The following is a 25,324-nucleotide window of genomic DNA, read 5'->3' as shown; positions in this document are numbered from 1 at the left end:
GATCGGGTCGTGATATGATCGATTTAACGGGTGAGAAGTGTTTTAACAAACAAACACATAAACATTTCAAATCTGTTAACATAACAGTTCGGTTGTATGTTTTGTTTTGTCAAACACCGCTTTGGGATTGGCTTTAGAATTCCTGTTCGAAATTGAAATTTATTGCGTTAATCGTTTCTGTGTATGTACGGAGTTTAATGGAATTGGGAAATTATTTTAATTGATATTTAAATGTAAGCATTTAAGTAATGTAAGCAAATGTAAGCATTTAAATATCAATTGATATTTTATAGCATATAATATTTATATGAAAATAATTTATATTGATGTTATAATACAGAGTGACGTGTACCTCGACGTATTCCTATCAGGAGGTAATAATACAACTAAGTTCCTATAAAATTAGTATAAATACTGTATACTACTCATATTTAATTGTTAAGAAATTATTCATTTGTATTTTTTTTTCTACTAACATTATTCTTTCCAAAAGACAGATGAATGTAGTATATGACAATAATTATGTTTAAAATTCCAGACTACCGAACAACATTTATTTACAATGGACATACAATTACTAAAAATGCTCTTCAAAAATAATAACAGTGATGTATTATGAAGTGATGATGAAGCATAACACGCGATACCCTTGTGTTTGTTTACAGTGTAACTAAGCTATTGATTTATGATACAATAACTGGTTACGTAAGGGTTTTATTGATTATTATATCAAGTTCCTCCCCACAATTACATCTTGTTGCTATCCCATTCTGATTTGGAATGTACATGGCGACATTTGATCGAATAAATCTTTTTCAACGTTTATTGCTGTTATCATTGCGTCTCCTAACGTCTTATTTGTGTCTTGGACTCCATTTGGCTCTTATCTATCATCAAATTTATGTTCTTTCTCATTTAAATTGATTCCTTTTTTATATGTACGCTAATTTTTGTTTTTATAACCACTGAGTGAGATCAGTTACATTTTATTTATTTTTTGTAATGGAACACTCATTTTAACACATAGCTAACTATAACTATAAGACAGCCAGGTAATGGAGTCCATTTATTTTTATTAGGCTTATACAGCGTGATATTTAACAGTTTTTACAACATAGACCGAAATGTATTTTTTAAGCCTGAATCTGAGAAAAATCTTAAGATATTTTTCTTCGCATTAAGGTTATTGTTTCTCATAAAGTGTAAACGTAATATCATGTGTAATATGCAAAAATGTATCCATAAAGTCGTTGTACATTTGGTATGCAAAATGGTTAACAGGTTTAGTACAATATGCGAGCTCTTTTTTGGTGGTTTGTGCAAAATGCTTACCTATGTTCAAAGCATCGTTACTGAGAATCCTACATTATACAATATTATTTTTTCTTGCTAAGCCATCTGTGTAGCTAAGTTTCTGCTCTTTAGTGTTTTTAGGATTACGCAAATTATCGTTTTGTCTTTTTTCTCCGTGGAATACCTATAAACTTAAGGTCATATTACACTTTAACGGCACGGCTCCGGCACGGTGTTTTTTGCTTTGGAAACAATATAAAAAGGCTATAAGCATACTGATTGACGTTATGAAATGGGTACCTACATCATATGACATAAGATTTAATATTCAAATTCAAATGACAAGATAGCTGTGAATAGCTGAGTTGAAGCGGTGCCGTTACAGTATATGATGACTTAGCTATTTTTGGGATAGGAAAATAGAAACAATTCTAGTGTTGTTAACTGAACAGAATTTTAATTAAAAGATAATGTTTATGTATTAGATACTAGCACAGACTACTAAAGAACCACCTTTCCATTCTATTTTAGATCAGTACTGAAGTTGTTATTATTCCATTATGCATTTTGTTTGAAATTCAAACAGCTACGTCATTTAAATCATACTAAATACACAGATTTCAACTCTGCTAACAATTTATCACATCTGATGGGAGAATTGAAATGAATCCACAGTGAAGCAATAACGAGTAGTCGTTGATTTGGAAAATTGAACCCAATGTTTCTTGTTTCACGGTTCAATATGCTTGGTGTAGGAATGTCACAAGGCAGCATCGTAGGGCCGTTGCGGTCACTAACGACCTAAGTGATTGGCGTTTGTTATCACATTTATAACGAGATCACTGCAGGGCTATTGCCTCAATTAGTTCATTGATCTCAATATGGGACTAATTTGGTTTGAGTTCCATTTAGGGCAATTTTGGGAACATATGGATGGATATGCTTTTTCAGTTTACCCATTGTTACGTTTTCTCTTTGGCAGATTTGTTCTTGACGTAAATGAACTCTATTTTTGCAAGATCGTACTAATCTTGTGATTTGATTTTCTTTATTTCATATTACCGGGTAGTATTTACCCGGTACATATTACATTTTTCACATCATCAACCTATAAGCGGTCACTGTTGGCCGAAGACCTATTCTCACACGGAGAAGGTTTGAGCATTAATCGCTACGCTTGATTAACGCGGGTTGTCGTTTTCGAACTTATAATTAGATATTATAAGCTCAGGTTTCCTCACTCTCAAACTCTTAGAAAACTCCGGGCCACCACGACATTCAGGGGCACCCCGAATTGATAATATTATGATTATTATTTTATATTTAATTTATGGCATGGAGCTAATAACGCTGTAATATTGGCAAATAAACATTTATGATTCTTTTGTTCGTTTTTCAAACACCATGTTGTATAAAATTACCTTAACAAACCATGTATTTTCCTCACAAAATTATACTGGAGTAATAACTTCACCCGTTCTACCTCTACAATTTAACCTAACTAAAATGTTCTACGAAAATACACCGGCAATATCCAGCAACGTTAACACTCCCATGCACCGCCCAAATTTAAACTCTAAAAGCTTAATTCAGTGTGAAAAGTCAACAAAGTCAAATACAGTGTAGGTAAGTAAGTCAAGGCCAAAGTTGTAAGCCCAAGGCCAAGCAACGTAAGTTTGTGCGTAATATAAACCAAGGCTGTTAGGCCATTTTGTCAATGAGATAGGGCGGTATTTGGACGCCAACGTTCGATAGCGCCGGTGCCTGCAACTCCAAGTTATTTATGGTGCCCTTTGAATATATTTCACGGTGATAGCATACTTTCTGAAATGGATTTGAATGGGTGAGGGTGTGGATGAATGGTATTTTACGCTGCGTCACTTTTTACACATAAAACATTGTAAATTAGTTTTTGTGTACACAATAGTGTTGTGTGTGGAAAATGCTTTTTGTTCCCGAGGGGGTAGGTAGAGGTGAACTTTTGTAAGTTAACACAATTTTTGTCCCACTTTGTAGGGCGCAGAAAAATGCCTGCCTTAATAGGGTTTTATCGAGCTCAGTTTCTGAACTCGCAAGTTTTTATTGAAAGTTTAATAATCAAAAGGTTTCGAAATAGTTTAAGAGTTAACATCAAACTTAATCTTTAATAAGGATGAGCGTTTGAGCGTATCAGGATATCCAAGAGCCCAAATCAGAATAATAATAGTATAGTTCTGTTACAATGCGTGTTTTATACGTAGTCTAAGTGTAGAAGGGCCATGCTTCGGCACGAATGAGCTGGCTTGACTGGAGTGATACCACGGTCTCAAAGAAAATCGACCTTTCAGGTGATCCGTCGGCTCGTTTACCGGCTTATATCATAAAACAATATATATTAAAAACATCTTACGTATTCTTTAGGTACACATATAGCAGAGAGTAATAGTAAGACTCAACTACAACGAAGTTAGTTGCAAACATTCATCATATACACCACATAAAACAAACACTAGTTCGCCATAATATTCACTGGAGTGAACATATTTTTATTTTATCTACGTCCACAAACTGTAGTCTTGAGCACGTACAGTTCTAATGGCCTACATTAGTTTCAGTTAGATACCATTAAACTTCTCGTTAGGTAGAATCGTGGTTTTATTTTCTACCACTTCAAGATTAAAATAAAATTAAAACATAAAATTTCACTTAGAGACAAATTAATTTGATTTATGTTAGATGTTTCCTTGCTTTGCGCAGTTAAAGTTGTTTTATATCTTTTGTACTCTACCGATATTTTGGTACTTTTTCTTAAACAGTTTTCACAATTGTCTAGAGCGCATTTAACTACAAGCACCTAAGTACTTGTGTGAAAAAGTACAAGTTAGCTATTACAAATTAAGACTTCGTTAACAAGATTTACCTAATTACTATTTTGATAATCCATAAATAAGTCTGTGTTAGACAAGTAATTAATTCTACCTAATTATGAACAGACATACATTTTAACTTTTCCATTAGCGTAAGAACAATTATTCTAGTACTCACCGAAGTTCTAATCAATTACTAAGAAAGGGTTAGTAAAGACAACTAGAGTACTAATTGGAGATTAAAAGCTACTGCCTACTTAAAACTATTCTAGCAAACCCCCATTTAATCCATTACCATTACCCTATAACCCAGACTTGTGTCTTAAAGTACGTACTTAAACACAGTTCCTAGGCACATCAATGTAAGTTTAATTGCTAGTGCAATCTGCATAAAATCTTATTCTTCGCAAAAAGGATTATTTCCGTTGAAAATGAAGTCTGTAATTTACTATATGTCTTCACCTGCTATGTTATGAGCCTTTTGAAATGTACTAAGTAAAATTTAAGACATTGTAAGCTACTATGAGAACTTTAAGAAATACGAAACATCTAATTTGCTCGACTCGGAAATTGAACCGAAGACCCAGTCTCTTACATTGCATTTGACTAACAAGGTAGTCTTGTAATCTTTGTATTGTATTGTTTATATAATAAGGTTTAAGCTTTAAATAAATTATTTTCTGCAAACATATTTTCATTATATTACACAGAACCTCCTTAGTTACCTAGGTGGAAACCTGATTAATTTCCAAAACCAAAATACATACAAAATAAAACTCATTAAAATGCCATAAAGAAAGTTAATAAACATGGCAGCACGTAAATCGCGTATAGAGTTGCAGCTCTCGACGTTCAAAACAAATATCAAACGGACGCTGGAAGCTAAAGGCTTTATTTGTACACCCTGTATTAACTTTGATGATTGTAGTGCAATAAGAGTTTGTGGAGTTACAGCTAAGGCTGACCTATTAAATTCCTTAAGGGGTATTATCTTTGACAACGTTTTATTTATCACGGTAACATTTTGCTGGTACACCAACTACTATATTACATGTTTTATTTATTCTATGCTAGAATTGGATATCAGTATGTTTCTCTTTAAAATTTAGTAGATCTTTATAATAACCTAAAAGTCACGGTATACTTACCTACATTAATGGAGAAAAGCTCTACTAGTTTCGAGTGACAGAGAGACTCTTCATTATGAGCAGCGTCCGCAGACGCGGCGGCGTCGCGTAGCCTACTCAGTCCTAAACTAGTAGAACTTTTCTCCATTAATGTACCTGAGTAAACCTTGATTTTTAGTTTCCCTTGTGTTTCGTCAAATTATTCAAAATATTTGGTTTGTGCCAAACATGTTAAGGAACTACTTTAATTTAATTATCTTATATTAAGATATTTTTCTTCATTAACGTAGAGAAAGCCAAATTTTCGAATTTCATCTGCCAAATTGCTACCGATTCTACTTTAAACAATTGACAGCTCACTTCTAAAACTTTATAACGTTGTTTGCTAAGCCCAAGGATTGATTTCAGAACCGCTTGCCAAATTTTCTTGGTAGTTCGGTAACAAACTCTGCAGTACGTGGCGTGTACGATCAGAATATATGAGGACAGTGATCGTACTTTAAAACATAAAGAAGATTTAAACTTGATATGTACTCTAGTCAAGGAAATTTTCACTTTGTTGGGTACAAAGAGAGAGATTGTCAAAAAAGAATTCATATTCAAGAGCACTAGATTGAAACCTATCAACGGCAAGTGCCAATATGACTTTTTTGAGTTTCTAAGATAATTGATATTTAGACACCAAAGACGAACGATGAAGGAAAACATCGTGAGGAAACCTGGGCCTACAATTTCTAATTATAAGTTTGAAAACGCAAAACCAGCAGGCGTGTAATGTTCAAACCTTCTCCGTGCGAGAAGAGGCTTTTAATCAGCAGCACCATTTGTAGCCTTGTAGGTTTGAAAATTGCAGTTTTATTTTACAAGTTTCATGTTTATCACAGAGCGCTGTCTCTGTCAAAAGTCTGCTAATCGGTTCTTATTACACTCACGAGTCAAATAAGGGGTTACTACAAACAGTCGTCATGTAATTATTAAAATTAGTATGTTACATTTTTACAAACCTATTTGTCAGTTACAAGCCACTTTCTAGCATTGAAATATACATTTTCATTTCCAACTATCGGTTTAAATTTTTCTATTGATAATCGTTTGAATTTCACAAAACCACAATATTGATAAAATGTAAGCGATTTCACCTCTCTGTCTAGTTTTAGTCCAAAAACTTTGATGTATTGTACTATAACTAGTGGTCGCCTAGTGGCCGAAATTCGACCATATATGATTTAATTTACAATACCACTTAACGTACGTTGAAGGATAATTTTTATTTAACTCAAACTCTTTTATAAAACTCTTTTCATATGAGACGTGAGAATATCATCGCAATATCTATCGATTTTGACGTTTTGTCAAATACGATCAGATACTATGCATGTGTGTGTAATGTTTTATTTATTGATTTAATGTACTTTATAAGCATTATTTTTGAAAAATATTAGCGCTATGCACTTCTCCTACACATAAACTATAAGTGTACCAAATTTTATGCTCCTACGTCCGCGCAATTTTCGTAAAAAGAATTACAAAGTTTTTGCTTCACGTATTAATATATAGATATTGAGTTACTGAAAATGTTTTAAATAAAAACTATTTCAGCTGAACAACTAGTTTGATATGCATATTTTCTCGTTACAGTATGAAATTGATGTGGTTTCGATTTATTCTACAAAAATATTAATATTTCACAGAGTTCAATGTTTGTTCGGAAACAAAGTAACATTTTTTTAACGCATACAATGCTGGGAATTTTGAACGTCAATTTATTTTTATGTTCCTTAATGACCGATATTTGTTTGAAGGTAAGTGTGAATATACGGAGGCTGGCAGGTAATGTGAGAATAGTAAATATTTTAATACATAAATATAAAAAGTATATTGTAGAACAATCACTATTATGGTTGACTTATTACTGTAATTTGTCTAGGATCGCCGGTCAAAGGCCTGCAACACTCTTGTGACTTATCTGGTATTGCGATGTTTCTGTCTATGGGCGCCGCTAATCGGTTACCCTCTGGTGATCAGTCTGTTGTGTGCGATGTTTCTTATTCCATAAAAAGTGGAAATTCATTATCAATTAAATTACTAATAATTACTTTTTTGACACCTCCACACACTTTTGCGCCTCTTAAACACTGGCATGCGAATCTATCGTTAGTTTTGGTTTTCCTACAAACGTCTATGACCATTGTTAACATCGTCTAACCACGTATGTTATACCCATACTGGGTTTTGGAGAGCAGATGGCAGGCGCTCCACTTGTGTAAATATTGACGTGTAGCCAAATCTGGTTGTAACTCAGAGCCGACCCCAATCTCTTTGGTAAAAGGCCAACAAAAAGACATTATTAAATCCACTGACTATATGCCCATTCACTGTTAGACCTACATCATGAAATTACTGTCTTGTTGATCCTGTGGCCACGAATGTTTGTCAGATAAGACTTTTCCATTTTCAGGCCTGAAAGCACTGCGTAATTCAGAAGTTTATCTAGTGTTGTTTCACTTACTGTGATAAATTAGAATGGTAGGCCAAAATGTGTGTTACGATATGCGTTCGGAACATAAATCTTTCAGGTAAGCCGGCACGAATGAAAATCCAGGTAACACTAACTTCATGTCGAGTGTAATTTAAGGTTACTTAGATTTCGACCAAAATAAGTAATCTCAAAGTAATTTCTTTCCAATTCACTTCAAAGTAACATGAGCTGCTATTTCAAAGTGAAAATCAAGCCACTTAAGAAAGTTACTTTGAAAACGTTCTTAGAAAATATTGAACTCCCTCAGTACATTTTGGTAAATAAAAAAATTCAATCGACAAAAATGGTGCTATTGGTACATTTGTGAGTGGTTTCCATTCCAGATATTAAGGGCTTAATTATTAATTTTCGTTTGTTCCCAATTGGGTCGAACCTAAAAATTTATTTAAAGGTTTAATTTTCTTATTATGTTTCGATAGAAGGTTTCTTGTGTTTTTCGCGAATACAAGTTTTGAGAGAAATACTTTTAACTTTTTTTTAAATTAAGTAATTATAATAAACGAATTTTCCACACACAAGAAGGTCCTTTGTACGGTAAACAGTAACATTATTCAAACAAGTTTAACATTTCGGTTAATGTAAAACTAAGTAGCAAGTTATCTTAAAAACACGATTTCTTTTTTTTGTTTTAGAGGTGTATGTTTCTAATTGTAAGGCATCGCGTTCTTAATCATTCAAGAAAAGAGCTAGATAATCTTTTAGACAAAAAATTGTACTGCAGAAGATAAAGAAAAAGAACCACGTCCTAAATAACATAATAATTCACATAACATTGTAATACAAGAACGTCATAGAACAAATAAACATATAAAATAAATGTTTGCTTAAAGTTCGAAGCTCCTAATTCTCCTCATTTTACATCTTGCGCAAATATCAGGTATGCGTGCATTCATCTCATTTTCTGTTTCCACATAAATTTTTATCTTACATTCCGTACAGGAAAAATGTTTTACCATTTTTGACGTTCTCTAATATAAGATGTTGTAAAAGTATGAGAGATAAAGTAATAGGAAGACTAACAAGAACCTTAAAATTATAATCCTGTTTTAGTTTTGGTTTGAGAAAAGAATGATGAATATAAAATTGAATGTAGAGTTAGCTCTGTAACTTTATATGCGGGAAAAAATAAAGGTTATTTCAGTACACAGAGAGAAAGCTTAGTACGAGTTTGTTTTATGTTTTACGAGATCAAAACGAGAACGTGTTCAGCGCTCTGATTGGTTGGTTCATTCGGACCGGACAATGAGAGTACCGTACCGAACGCGCTCTTATTTTGATTTCGATAAACTTTAAGCAAATTCGTAATAAGAGTACAGAGACAATAACATTGGTCTTCCAATGGCTAATAGCTTTATTAAACTCCAAGTTGTCTATAAATATTTCCTGAATATTTTAATGTCTCTGGCTCTTATTGTGAGTAAGTCCCATGACCATGAACAGCTACATGATTGAGATGATGTTAAGATCACTTTATTTGTTCAGTGCGGAACACGGAAGATCTTACACGTGCTGTCGGATCTTCTTATCTAAAAAAACAGCCTTATTCGTAAAGACGTTAAAGATTACTTTTACATATCCTTGTAAAATATTCTCACTTTATCTACGGGAAACATAATTGATAGATTTATGGGTGTTGATAAGTGTAAACAACTTTTTATGTAAGCAAAATAGGTAAACTACACTTGGGAGAAAAGACATGGAGCCTCTAGCGTTTTTTTCATTTTGAAGAACTCTGTTTAGCTTTTAAAATATTTTTTCGTTTTACAGCAAAATATTCTCATTTTAAAGGTAATTAAATTGCCTTTCGAACAACATAAGCAACCAATTTCGACAATACATGTATCAGAAAATATTTGTCAAGAAATGAAAAAGAATAAACGCTAGTGGCTCCGTTTATTTGCTCCCAAGTGTAGATTTTTTAAAGATAATCTAGAGCTGAAAATACTGAGTACTAGTACCAACTACAATTTCTGAAACAGTTACTTACATAGCTTACGAATGTGGACCTATTTATAAATAGTAAATTAAATGAAGTAAGAAATCACAGCAATGACTCTCAGTCTTTATTCATTACTAGATCTATTCATCAATAACTGCCAGGAATTTTCTACAAATGTACAACATACATACATAGAAATAAATTAAAATAAAGCTTCTAATGTCGTAATTAATTCCACGCTGGACGTCTATTAGCAATTCTAATGCTACACGTGACGAATATCATCGGAAGCGTTCGATTGTTAGTTGGTATGCCACAGTGAATATTTATGATAATATTCTGACGATGACTCAGATGTGCCAGTGCCAATTCGTAAAAATAAGGACGATATACTTTATAAAGTAAATGAGTCTCATTTCTATGATGAGTTCAAAATGAAGATGCTTGAATGACTATAGTCTCATTAACAAATGTTAAAGTAAAATACATCTACAGTAACATCTATACATATAATAAAATCGTAGAAAAGTGCTGTCTGTACATTGAAAATAAAAATAAAAAAAATAGCAGGGGTTATTGTTATGTCGATGTCGAACCCAAAAATGTAATTAACTTTTTTTTTGTCTGTTTGTCTGTTTGTCTGTGCGCGCTAATCTCAGAAACGGCTGATCCGAGTTGGATGCGGTTTTCACGAATATATTGTGGGATGCTTAAATTTACATTTAGTGTTTGTTTCATGTCAATCGGTTCATAAATAAAAAAGTTATGTCAAATTAAAGAATCACGTCGAACATTCTATGCTTATACCATTAATCTCCGCAACTAACGGATTTGGTTGAAATTTGGTACAGATATAGTTTAGAACCTTAGAAAGGATGATATATTTTTATTTCAAAAATCAATAAAAATACAAATAAGAAATAAATTATTTATAAATAATTCTATGTCTTCGTTACACGACTTCGGTTCATGTTATTGTTTTAATTCATCGAAAAAAAGTAAATAAATAGTAAAAAGGTATGAAAAAAATTATATCAATATAATAAAACATTTAGTACAAAGAAAATGCTCTAACGGAGTATAGATAATTCTATGTCGATCGTTACACGACTTCGGTTCATGTTATTGTTTTAATTCATCGAAAAAAGTAAATAAATAGTAAAAAGGTATGAAAAAATAATATCAATATAATTAAACTTTTAGTACAAAGAAAATGCCCGAACGGAGTATAAATAAATAATCCAAGTTGTCTTTATCCTCGATAGATGGTATCGGCCACTATCGTAGAAAAAGTGTATTATCAGTCGTATGATTATTTGTCTGTAGTGGTCCTGCTGTTTCGTATATTCTAAATTGGTTTCGTTGTATTTGTCAATTAATAAGTTTATTTGTTGGGTTTTCCTGGTTTTCTGGTTAAACCGTAGGTTTAGTTTGATATCGATTATTAGTAGTTACTGTAGTTAGTTTTTTTAATAAAATTGTAAGTCTAATTTATAAATTAATTAGATTAGATTTAAGTCGTTTCTTTTAAATTATTTAGTTTAAGCTTGGTTATTATAGCATAGAGGATAGGTTGTAATATAGTTTCTTTTTTAATTGTTATAAATTCGTAATTCGTAGTTTTCAGTTTTAAGTTAGTTTAAGTCCGTTTTTAAACTATTTTTTCAATGCCCTAAGTGAGTATACATCTATTAAATTCAAACGCAGAGCTCATTATGTTGATTTTTGAAGAGTTCCCTGGAATATCTTCCACATCTCATTTTTGAAGAGATCCCGCGAGATCGGGAACTATGTGGTTAAAACCAAAAATTTGCCGGAAGTCACTATTCCACGCGAACGAAGTCGCGGGCAAAAGCTATAATAAATAACTAAGCCAGTCCTTGTACAAGATTCACTCAATTATTCGTAGCTGTAAGCTGTAGCAAAACCTGCTATGCAGCGTAGCATGTGCTACGGCTACGCCTACAGCTACGAAATTCGTAGCGTCTACGCTACGTAGTTCAACAACACACATTGAATTGAATTTGCTTTTATACAATTCATCGTTTAAGTGTTTATCCACATGTTTATATTCAAAGACAAATTGTTTTTCCAATACAGCCTTCAATAACTACAAATGGAATAAATCTTGAGTCTATTTTATCTTTTCCGATTACGTATTCCAAAATAACATCCATTTAATCCAAACAATGTTGACGAAGGTCTTTACCGAGTAAAATATGACTATACTAACCACAACGTAATGATGTTATTCTTTTAGTAATTCAAAGCAATACATTGTGTATCAATTGAAAAATACTACTATTTTTATTTCAAGAGAAACAATATATTCACGCTTCTTACGATTAACAAAACAATATTATACCGTATTATACGACAAAAACATAACTGACCGATTTTTCTCTACTGAAAACTTAACTATATACCTAAATAAGGTAATATTATGTGTATAGTTAAATATATGAGATCCTTTTCATTTCAAAAACCATTTTTAGTAGCAGTTAGTAAGATGTCGAGCTAACAACTTGTGACGGCTTATGGCTAAGTGGACTAATGTTCTGTGTTATAACGATCCTTAACATCGAGAGTGAGATGCCAAGATAATACTATAAAACGTGATTAAATTGTGTTAAGTTTTTAGTAAGAAATCACAAAAAATATCTATTAAGAATTAGTTTTGATATTAAATTACTAAGTACCGTGATACACGGGTTTATCTACATACTATTTTTTTTTTATACTTTACACTATAACACTTCTTGAACATAACTATGATAATGAATTAATTGTATTTAGAATGTGTTTCTGGTTCAAACAAGTTTTTTTCGGGACTAAATCGAAACATTTATTGTAAGAAATATTTTACAACGTTATATTTTAATAATGTATATTTTACTACTATATGTTTTAAACTCTACATAAAATTGCAAATAAATATAATATTTCACGTCCATTTGATTTTACGTAGTTTTATTTCAGTATTCACTTTTTATACAATATTGATGCAGTAAAGTAAAAAACGATGTATTGCCACAGTAAGCTGATTTAAAACAAAGCCAGTAAAAGCCAAGCCCCAAAATCGGCTTACATTTTAACCAGGCATTATTTGATGTACGTAATTTTATACAATTTATTACGTCATTTTATATTCTATTTATATTTAAGATAATTGTAATTATTTAATGATTAGCATCATACTCAAATGCACAAATAATTAGGAGAATATTATTTCCAATCCATTCTTTTTACTAGTTCTTTGTGGAATATAAGAATGGCTTGTTGTTTATTTTTATAAACAATAAATAATATAAAATAAATTAAAAAGCATAATTTTTATTTTATTAAGCACGTTTATTAAAAACGTGCGTTTATATTACATTCAGAGATAAAAGATACTATTAAGCACTTGTTGCATAAAAAAATTTATACTAATATATTTTTTTATACTTTACACTATTTAGTAGAAAAAGTTTCTAGTTAAATAACAATGTTTACTATGCAGCAACTCGGATAGTAACTCAACAAATGATTTTTCCAAACATTTTTTTCCAATACAAATCTGAAATTCGAAGAGAAGAAAATCAAAGCAAACGAATTAAAACCCCACATCAAAAATAAAACAGCGGCATTCGTAAACAAAATATTCTCTCGATTCGAGAGCCTTTCAGCGCTGCATAAAGCGCTGTGGAGTGCTTGTCGTTAACGAGGTAGCTATTAATCGGTAACTGAGTGGAAGCAGTACCTTACGTAATGAAGACTTGGATATTGACGTCGATATAATACATGATTAATAGTTTCCAAGAGATGACGTTGTTCTAGTTTTAAGGCTTGAGTTTATATGCCCTGAGAACTAGGTGACATGGTCGAGTCATATATTATGTATGAACAGTGTAAGTGATAATCGATTTTCGTTACTTGACTTACTTGACTTAAGGTCCTATGACCCCTAGATGGGGCAGAGGGCGTCGACAGAGGTCCTCCATTTCGATCGGTCTTGAGCTTCCCGCTTCACTTCGCTCCACGTCATGCCGATGCCCGCCGCTTCCGCCACTACAGTACGTCGCCAGGTTTGCCGAGGACGGCCACGCTTTTCTCTGGGGATTCCACTCTAATGCTTGTTTAGGAATGTGGTCGGGGCCTCTTCGGAGAGTATGGCCAATCCATCCCCACTTGCGGCGTTTTATTTGGCGATCGATAGGACTTTCGTGGCATTTCTCCAACAGGTCTAAGTTGGAGATGGTCTCGGGCCAGTAAATACCGAGAATGCGACGCAAACATCGGTTAACGAAGACCTGGATTTGGCGGGAGATGTCTTTTGTCACCTTCCACGTCTCGCACCCGTATAGCAGTACCGATTTGACGTTGGACCCGAAGATCTTAAGCTTGATCCTTCGGGTCAGTTTTCGGGACTGCCAGACCGGTCTCAACTGCGCGAAAGTTGCTCGAGCTTTGGCGATCCGTGAGGCGATGTCCTCCTCACTTCCTCCAGTTTCCGACACGACGCTCCCGAGGTATGTAAATTTGTGGACGCGCTCCACTGCCTCTGTGCCAATCAGCAACGGTGAATTATTCTTCACGCCAGATCTTATTTCTTTGGTCTTCCGGGTATTAATTTTGAGCCCTGTTTTTTGCTGCCTCCTGTCGCAAATCGTCTAACTTAGCTTGCATGTCGGCATGGGTGTGACTCAGCAGGCAAAGATCGTCGGCATAGTCCAGGTCTTCTAATGTGTTGGACAGTCCCCATTCTATCCCGCGGCGCCGTTCACCTGTGATGCGAAGCATAATTCCGTCTAGGACGACCAGAAAAAGCAGAGGTGACAGAAGGCAGCCTTGGCGGACACCTGCGTGCACCGCTATGTCTTCCGAAATGAGACCGTTGTGAGTTACTCTACAGGAGTACTTTCTGTAGATACTCTCCAACAGGCGGACAATCTTCGGTGGCACTCCAATTTCTAGTAGACGAGACCAGATGCTTGACCACTTCAACGTATCAAAGGCTTTTTCGAAGTCAACAAATGTGAGGTAAATCTCTCTCTGCCATTCTGATGCCTGTTCCAATATGATACGAAGAGTGTTGATCTGGTCCGTACACGAGCGGCTCGATCGGAAACCAGCCTGTTCCCTGCGGAGGAGAGGGTCCACGGCCCTTGCCAGTCTGTCCAGGATGATCTTGTAGAAAACCTTAGCAGGAATCGAGAGCAATGTGATGCCTCTCCAGTTGTCACACATACTAAGGTCTCCTTTCTTAGGTACAGTGATAACAAGGCCTTTGTTCCAGTCATCCGGTAGCTCCTCCGAAGTCCAAATTTTCTCGATTAGAGGCGTCAGAACATCGACAGCGGAAGGTAAGTCTGCTTGTAGCATCTCCGCAGTGATAAGGTCGAGTCCTGGTGCTTTGCCTGTCTTCAGAGAATGGATGGCTTTAGCTACTTCCAAGGCTGAAGGTGGGTCTACATTAATATCGAGCAGCTGTGGTGGTGGGGAATTAAAATGAAGTTCGCCAGGTGTTGATGTCGTAGTCGTAGGTAACCGGAAGACCTCTACAAAGTGCTGATGCCAGCGTGCCAGCTGCCCCTCTGGTGTCACAATGAGTTGCCCATCTTTAGCTTTCAGCGGCTTTTTTCTCCTGGACTTACTGCCACCTGCCAAGGACTTTGTAGCTTTATATAGCTCCTTTAAGTTGCCCATGTTTGCAGCGTGTTGAGCACGATCTGCAATACCGTCAGCCCACTGCCTTCTATCCTTGCGGGTACTACGATAGATTTCTTTGCGCTTTTGACGGTATTGCACGTTAAGTTCGGCTCGAACAGCGTCATCATGGGCTTCGAGGCGTCTCAGGTGAAGTCTCCGTCTGTCTTCTATCAGGTCCCATGTACGTTGCGACATCCAGTCCTCCTTTGAGTGAGTGCTCTTACGCCCTAAAACGATGGAGCTGGTCTCGGTATAGGCCACTTTGATCCGATTCCACTCCTCGTCCAATGAGTTAGTAGCCGTGTCGAGTGTGGCAAGTGTGTTTCGTTACTAATGTGTGTTTAATACGATTGATTTTCATTCGATTCGAATTGTTTGAAGGTTTTTTTTTGGTCTTGTATATATATTCGCTTTTAGAAATGTTGAATGCGTTTAAGTTTATCTCTTATCTATCGAACTGTGAAACGTTTTCAAAGAAGATTTATGTTACAGTTGGCTTATGTCGTTTTCTAATAGAAGATAACTGTATCAGAGAAACTTCAATGAAATATGTGGACGATAAATTGCTATTGTAGTATAAATATTGGACATTTATCCTGATCAATTTCATTTTCAATTGAATTATCCAATTTAATAGGTTGAGTTTTTGAAATATATTGTAGTTTTCTATACTAACAAAGTTTTTTTCATAAATCCTTTGACTGATTTGCAACGAAGACTTACTCACTGCATAAATAAGTTCGACTGCTGCAAGCTATCTAACCCAAGCGATGAGAATCACAATTTGTAAGAGTTTCCTAACTAATTAAGCATTCATGATCAAAGGAGTTCATACTTACGGGGACAAGTAACCAGTTCTTTTGAACTTCAAGAAGGTGTTAAAGTATTTGATTCAGTCTTACAACTTTTCAGAAGTTCGTCCTTTTTACGATGTCAGCAGAAAATAAAATTTTCTTTCTTATTTAAGAGGATGAAAGTTGTAGGTAGATATAATATTCGTATACTATGACATTTACTATGGAAAGATATTAAACAATAGTGCTTTCTCTAAATCAATATATTATAAGTGACTTTACAATTACATATATGTTTTAGTACTTTGTCCATAGCGTTTACTCTTGAAACCAATTTTAATGTCAATGCAATTTAAATCAAATAAAATCACAATAGTTATTCAATGTCAAAACTATACAACCCCAATGGTAGCTGTTAAAATAACATTCAGAGTACGGAATATAAAGCCAATTCCAAAAGATGCAATGGGCGCTAGTGTTGCAACTCAAGAGTATGAAATTTCACAATATCAATATTGAACGATCGAGATTGGATTCAAGAGTAAGATCAATTTAAAACTCATGAATCCCTAATACTTAACAAAGCAACATTAAGCTTTTTTGAAACTAAAATATATTGAAGGAAAATCTTAGAGTAACGTAGCGTATTATTAAATCGAAATAAAAATATAGAAGGTATAATGTTGTCCGCCATAGCGTTTAATGAGTACCTACATATGTATATCTGCTACTACTGCTAGTAAACAGAACACGTTAAAAATGCAATGTCAAAAAAACTTTTTTCATTTAATACAAAAACAAAGTAAATCCTTTAATAGTATAGTCCGACATACCAACTTGATTTCAAACCTAATATTGCCAACAGAAAGTACTTGTGAGTGTAGCAGGAACTTCAATATATTAAAGCCTCGAGCTGAGGAAAGCACTCATATTGCTGACCTGCCTAGAATAGAGCTAGAAAACACATTTACTTCTACTTACTACTTGTTTATTAGTGTGCCCGAGTTTTTATATGAGTTTGTCTTGGAAATTACATGACAGTAATGAAACACTACAGAATCTTAGTTATTTCAAGTTCTCAAGAGATGTGATACTTATGTTCAGTGGAAGATAGAAACAGGATTATAGTCACTAGGTACGAAGATGATGATAACAGACTAATGATTTAGCATGAAATCGTAAAACCTGTTGTTTTTGGTTAATACAAAATATTACTGTTTAATTATATTTGTTTTAGAATTATCAAACTACAAATTCTACTCACCGAATTTAACATAACAGATGCCTTGACCTTGACTGTAAATTCGCTGGAGTTGGTCAATTTCATAGTATTAATATTCTGTCAAAACAAAACGTTTGTTATTGACTTAATAACAATAGCAATAGGATTCACTTCCTATTGAATTTCATCTTAAACAAAAGAAGGTTCAGCAAACCTTTGTCTTGCTTTCAGGAAATAGAGAATAGTATTTGACCATTGTCTATCTATTTATAGAACCTACAATATTGTTTAGAATTGCAATATTTATGATTGCTGAATAATTTGTATTATTAATTAAATAAAACAAATTATTTAGCCATAAATATTATTTTCTATAATATTCTATAGTTCCTATAACGGATACTTAGTCCATATGCAACGTATCGTATTATTTTTAAATTTTGCATCTGGCCTAATCGATATAGAAGTACTCGATTCGATACTAGATTAATCGGCTGTCAGTCATAAAGGTGATCATACTTGTTTTATCGTTACAAACTGGGCACGGCTGGTCACTTTTGCCACTTTTAGAAAATAACTAAAAACGATTGGCGATATTTTGTACCTAGTAGATACGTTTTTGTTCACATAAGCTCATGTACATAATTTTTCTGCACAGTTCATGAACTGTTGAACATGTTCAATCGTGATAAATGTTCTTTGCTTAAGATTATACTTGAACATCTAAATATTTAGATACAATTAAAAATGTTTTTATATTTACCAAAAAAATATACAAAACATGGTTCATTCAGAACACGTTTGTACTTTTCATATTTACAATTTTCCATTTCCTTCCACAAAAGTGCGATGAGTAAAATTTCCTGAAACATAAAAATGAGAGTTAGAACAAAAAGGCAATTACATGGAACCAAAATAGTAGTTGCATATTACGTGAATTGCATAAATGTTTTCTCGTTGGAGATTCAGCGAAACAGCACTTGCATTTAAAGTTAAATAGTAGAAATTATAATTGTTCCCATTACCGCAGCAAATTCTAAGGATCAAAACTATGCAAGCAATGCGTATTCTAACTTTATTGGATTAGTGATGTTATCTCCAAAAGCATAAGATCGAAATTCCAGTAAAGTTGTAAAGATTAAAGAATTAGAAATGTAAGTAAAGATTCAGTGAACTAGCCGATTAGTCGGTTGTTAAGAAAGCGACTAAGTTTCTGATGGTTTAGGATTCGGATTCCTGAATGTGACAAGGTATTATTAACTTTTTAAAATATCTTATCTTTATTTATTGCATGCATTTTTAAACAATTTAAAATACCTAAATTCATGTTTAACGGATTTATAAAATACTAACACGCCACACGTGTCTATATTATTTTGAATGAGTAAATTCTATTAGTAGTGGTTCATTAATTTCGGCTATTAATTGTAATACTAACATCGAAAATAATTATTGTACCGCAGTTTTAAGCACAATTGAGCCCGTGTTTATGTATAAATACAAAAGGATTACCGAGTATTAATATTTTTGTTTATCCATACATTTATATAACGTGTGGTTTCTGCGGTAGAACAAAATAATCCGTAAACCAGAATTTAGCTTCACAAACGTAACCATTAAGCGACGAACGCGCTTGAAGCGCTTTATTTTACTTTTGTAGAGGTTTACAAAGTGATGATTAATTTCATTAAGTTGTCCTGTCGGACCGTTGCGGTTGTCATTCGCACGAGACAGTGATTGTGAAACAATTAAACAATTTCCCCCCTTGTTATGTAACTTCGTTTTTGTGTCGAACAGTTTTAATTTGTTGCTTCGCGGTCCCCTGTGTTCATTGTCTACCTATTAACTGAGATGTACGTTTATCCTTGGAACAATTGACTGTGATACTTTAACTTCTACAATTAGGTTCAAACTTAATTCAGTTTGACTTACCTTATACTAGTCAGCCATATATATTGTATTTGAAAGTAATAATTTTATTATTTGCTGATTAAATCGATCAAAGTTGATTGATGAGATTTGATACAGCTGTTTGAAACAATAAAAATATTAATATGTCACTATTGAAAATCACTCATTTTCAGTCCAAAATTAAATGTAACACGTTGGATCAAACAATTTTTATTGGATCTTCGCAAGTGATTCGTATATAATTTACAGAACATAAAAGTACGTACAATAAAACTGAAAGAGGTATTGAGAGACAAAGGACAATAAATAATTTTATTACAACAATACGTTCATAAAGTTATGAGACAGGTATATGGTCATAGAAATGGTCTCATACTTTTAATATGTTCAAATACAATAGGCAGTTTGATGTGAAAGTTTTTGTCAGTTGAATGTAAGTCGAATAACAGATTCTGAAAGGAAATGAAAACAGTTTAAGATTTGAAAGTGTAAAGAAAGTACATAAAAATACCACCTATTAGAACAATAAAGTCTTACAAAGCGCTCCGAAAAGCTAAGCATATAGTACAATAACTCGCGTCAAATTCCTTCATGAAAAGACTATAGTCTCCTATACACAATAGTTGCAACAGTGACTTCCCACGTCCAAACCATTTATCATTCACTTTAACAACAATCAAATCGGATAACAATCAGAGTAACCTATAGGTTACTCGTACGTAACTGCATCGTACACAGGTGTAGAGTATTTGATCGACGGTCAACACATACACGTAGGTACACAAAAGAGACTGGCCAAGCTAACCAATATATGCAATAAATCCCCTAGAAGCTACAACAGCTAGGACATAGCAGAAATCTGCGCCCATTGTGAACAAACCTGGCGATGAGCCAAAAGGTGCATTAGAGCAGAAACACTTAGCGTCAAACGTTAAAAGTTCAACTTTTCATATTGTTCTAGCCACTGAATTGTTCGCGACTATGAACTTTTCAAAACCAATTATCCTGTAGTGTGTCTTGTAGTTTCAAATAACAAAAGGATTAAAAGGAAATGTAAGACTGCTTCGGTAAAGTAGATTACTGTGTATCTTCTCCGGTATTGTCTATCTTGAAAATTCTGGATCCTGGGTTGTACATATAACTATATTTACTGAGTATCAGCGTGATTGAAGAGTGGTCGTCAATTGCTCCGTGTTTCTGAAACAATATAAAAAGTCGTTTAATTTAGCAACAAGTTCATAACATTTTTAAACATTCATAAACTTAGGCACAGTTTCAAGATCGAAACAATAAATTTACTTTAAAAGAAATCATTATGCCTTTTTCATAGACATTGAAATGAGAGAAGAAGAACTTGGTTCATAATATACGGGGAATTTAGTTCATATAGAAGTTCGTCCATTTTCTAGTGCGGTGGATGACAATTATACGACTAAACTTCTTTGAAACTCCTGGTTCTTGACACCACTTTATAAGGTGTGAAGTTATGTCCACGTTTTATTTCATTTAAATAAGTCTGAACTGACTACTTTTTATTTAAAATGGATGCAGTAGAATTAATAGACACAAAATATTTTTCAAAATATCGTTGTATGAACTATGAATAAACCAACTACTCGACTTAGGAATCTAACTCAAGCTTAAAATAACGACGCAATATTTATCTATAAAAAAGAAAATGGAACCAAAAATAATTCACACGATAGCTGCGAAACGAAAAAGGACAATAAACCAAAACCAGTGCTCTGTTTTTAGTATGAACATGAGTAGAATAGTGCATTTCGGAGTTATTCGGACTATTTACACTTTTGGTTTTCCAAAGCAATAAAATTTTATTGCTTGGCATCCGACTATCTGTACCAAAACTGCGGTGACTCGATTTTCTGAATAACTGAATAAACTATAGCGAATCCAAAAGCTTTTTATAAAACTTGTTTTACTAACTCTTTTATTTTGTTTCTTTGTTTTATTCTTTCCTTTCTTAGTCTCCTATTTGTCTCATCTCATGTGTCTGTTTCATTTATTCATCTTGCTTCTTGCTTTTTTAGAATTTTTCCTATACTTATGTATACTGAACTTTGTAAATATTTTCGGTCTTGAGTACTCGACGTTACGTTTTGGAAATAATCAGCACTTCTATACAGTGTTTCATATTTTGTTACATGTTATGATATACAAAGTTTAATATTTATATAAATATACTAGTTATACCATACCTAAAAATAGTTTTGGAATTCCCCTTCAATTGCATGAAAAATTTGCATTTGATAAATGGTCAATGATTTAAGCATCATAATTGAATTCAGATTTTAGTCCGACAGAAACGCACAATGGCGTTAATTTTCCTACAAATTGTTAATCAATGGGAAAATAGTTGTTTGTGAATTCAATACGAAAACACTCTTTACTATGATGTGTACTTTACCTTTTTCAATATTCAGGTTTATTCTAAGGCTCGTTCTAAAAATGTTTGCTCCGAGCGGAAACCAAATTAAATATCGATCGCTATAACATTATACAAAGTATCATTAAATTCTGTTTTAGGCCTGTACAGGACCTCGGGATCAGATGACACAGGTAACTAGATGAGATACTAAGGCCCTTATTACCTCAACCTCACTCAAAACTCAAGCGTTACTCAAAACTGGAGTCAAACCATTTGATGGTTGAAACTTCAGAGTAACGATTAAGCCTAAAACGAGGTTACGTAACATGGGCTTATTTATTTTAGTCTGAGGCTTTTGAAAAAGCATTTAGTGCTAAATATCGCTTTTTGATATCGCTTTGAATGAAATTGTGAGTAGAATTTGAAATTTAAAATTGTGTGTGAAAAGAATTTATTTTTCTTTCTATTTTGATGGATGTGTGAAACGTTTTCTTTCGTGCTAAAAGGAACCGAATGCGCAGGTAATAAGGTTTATTGTTCGCTTGTGAACCCCTGCACTATTTTGAATTGAATTTTAGAGAAACCCTGTTTTGATTCACTGTGTTAATACTGAAGGCCAGCATGGCAACCCTTGCATCAGTAAACAAATATTTATTCTATTGGATATCTTGAAGGCTGTGTCTAGGATAGGCAGTGGAGCGTGTATACAAATGTAGGTCGATTGAACGGAAACGAATAGACAGTATTACGTTAACGTCATCTTGTTCTTATATTTGTTGGGCTTCGCATGTGACAGTGCTCCTAATAAGCTAGTAAGCGGATTAGTTTAGCTTAATTATATATAATCGGGATAAATGAGAATTATTTTTATAGACAGCATGTGTATTTTTATAAGTGTTTTATATTTTATTGTCTTAAAGATGTTTTATATCACGTAAGTATTCATTCAGTGTTTATAATACCATCTTTATGTGTTTCATTTCAATGTACGTCTGTGGTGTCACTACTCCTAAATGACTGCACCGATTTTAATAAAACACTACGTGTGAATAAATAAGTATAAAAAAATGCTACATTTAAATACACTAATGCTACATTTTATTATGCCATGATCAAGTACCAACACAGTTCAAAATTACAAATTTTTCGTGAAAATAAAATGCAAAAAGTTTTACATAGTACTATCTCAACACAAAATATTAGGTCGTAAAATTCTCATGCATACACGTGTAGAATGTACTGTTCTAGAACAATTCTCATTTCAGACGGGCTGTAGAAAGTTCGAAGTGGTCCAATATACACTACCTAGATTCGGACTACATAATAAATAGGTTCACTCTCGGGCCAAACTAAGAGCTATTTTCGAATAGACCAGACATTCTTAGAATAGCTTGACAATTCGCTTTATATAAAACGTTTTGACGAGTTCTAGAAATTTCTTTATTCATGCAAACTGTCTTTTCGAAGGTAAAACAAACTTATTATCTTGTTTGCAAATAAGGGCAATCTAGATGATTGCCATTTAGGTACTTCTCGTGAACGATTTGGATTGCCATGTAATGATAGTTTGTGGAATGTTTTCCAGTTACGGTAATTATTGGGCTATCAGTCATGTATAATTAAAGAATTTGTATTTGGTAATAATATCTTGTTGGTTTATAACTCAGTGATTTGTAGTGATATAGTTGGTAGTTTAGATATAAAAATTGTATCGAACATAATTAAATTATCAGATTTTCGAAATAATACTCATTTCTAATGGTTTCTTCATAGCAATTCCTAGTCATAAAAGACATAGAATTTAATAAATATTGAATATTAATTTGAATAATCACACGTGCACACATGTAAAAAAATCAATTAAATTATATTTACAAAACATTCGCAAATAATCATCAGAATAGAGCCACTCAAGTCACAATTTATAAAACATAGAATTTAAAGAAAAAATCTAAAACATACTAGGCTAACATTTTTGTAGAAATGCACTAAAATGTTAAAGACACAACTTGATGATTATCCCGAGATCGGCGCCAAAATCTCACCCAAACAGAAATAGAACAAACAGAAACCTAAAACGCTGGTACAGCAGCCTCAATTGGTGTTGGCAGCAACGACAATACATCCAGTAACGAAATACTTCGCTAGGATTTTCGAACAAACAACAATTTATCGAAATAGTTTTACAGTTTCAAATAGAGAACTTTTAAAGAATCATAAGCTGTTATTTCATTCTCACGGAGTTGATTTTAAGACAGTTACTGTCGTTGATACGACTTTCTTTAATTAAAAAATTAAAAGGCTCTGGGTTTATCAAAATTAAACTTTAACAATAGGACACAATATCTATTTTGCAGTATTGAAAAATTAAAAAACCAGTTGTCCTTTTTTGTTAACTTCTCGTAAAAGGTAAGCGTGAAAATGTTAGGCCAAATTGCGTGAAGGAATCTTAAGTTCTTTGTTATGAGACTGTCTTCTTATAGAAGGATATTTTGTATATTTAAAAAGAAGCGTGCTGTATGCGTATGAAAAAAATAATTCAACTGAAAATTGAACTATGGAAAAAATAATGTAGCACTTATATGAGTCATCCAGTAAATAGCAGGACATATTTGACCGCTATAACAATTTAGTATTTAACACCAACATTTTGCAAGAAAGTAGAATGTAACTTATTGGTACAGTATAATATAAATTAACAATGTTTATACCCTATCTTCCTTCTTTATTTTAAAAAACAAAAGTTTTTTACTAGAAGATGTGCAAGTTTTAAAAGTCAACCAAGTAACGTGAATTGTTAAACGTCGTTGATCTGCAATATTCATAGGCGAAAAGTACACATTTTTGTTCCACAAAATTTTATCGATCTAATTTCTTTTTAAAAACCTAGAGCAGCCATATTCACTTTTAAAAATTAACGAACCAGTACACCTGCACCCTCATCAATAAAGCACACGGGCTTAGCATAAATTATTCTCAAGTTCTTTTTTAAAAAACAGTACCTTTTTGTGGGAAACCTCTCGCTAATAATTCATCTTTGAACTAACAATACGAAAGAAATAAAACGCAGCCCCATTTAACAGAAAATGGAGCGTGAACGTCGGTTGACCGATTAATTATTCGTTTGCTATCGAAGCGTCGACTATCGTTCAGACCAAGGCACGCTGGCGACATCGATTGCCGATAGTGTGCCCATACTACAAATTCTCAACATTTAAAACAATAAAAAAACTTCATTTACTAAATAAAATAATTAATGAATTACACACCTTTTTTTTTTTTTTTTTTGAGGGGGGAAAATCATCCAATGACTTTTCCCGCCTTGGGCGAGGCGAGAAGGAGTGTCAGACTCTTACTGACTAAAAACCACCCCGTTCCTTCTCCTGCTTTTTGAGCCGGAGCCCCGGTAAACCCGCTAGGTAGTCCGCAGCTCCGGATCAGGCATCAGCCCTGCTGGGCCCCATCTGTGGTGGTCTGATGGCTCTTTGAGGCGCGCGCGGAACGCTACGCGCCGCACGCACGGGTCTGGTTCTGTTCGAGCGGTGAGCTACCCTTGCTCGCCGTCCGCAGGCCCGC

At 33.6% G+C, this 25,324-nt stretch overlaps 1 protein-coding gene across 13 annotated transcripts in view; it reads left to right on the top strand.

The window, feature by feature from the left end:
- LOC118282010 (small conductance calcium-activated potassium channel protein) overlaps positions 1 to 25,324 on the top strand; it is a 339,202-nt gene that overhangs the window by 209,192 nt on the left and 104,686 nt on the right. For 11 of the 13 annotated variants that reach the window (XM_050707802.1, XM_050707812.1, XM_050707806.1 and 8 more), the window contains one exon: positions 21,907 to 21,939. The exons of the other annotated variants lie outside the window; for them this stretch is intronic. In XM_050707802.1, coding sequence (XP_050563759.1) covers positions 21,907 to 21,939 — 33 coding nt within the window. The remainder of the gene's footprint in view (positions 1 to 21,906; positions 21,940 to 25,324) is intronic. 13 annotated transcript variants of the gene reach the window in all.

This window comes from Spodoptera frugiperda, chromosome 3 (assembly GCF_023101765.2).
Source record: "Spodoptera frugiperda isolate SF20-4 chromosome 3, AGI-APGP_CSIRO_Sfru_2.0, whole genome shotgun sequence".
Taxonomy (NCBI): domain Eukaryota; kingdom Metazoa; phylum Arthropoda; class Insecta; order Lepidoptera; family Noctuidae; genus Spodoptera; species Spodoptera frugiperda.
The sequence above is the reverse complement of the archived record's forward strand: the minus strand, read 5'-3'. Positions and strand labels throughout refer to the sequence as shown.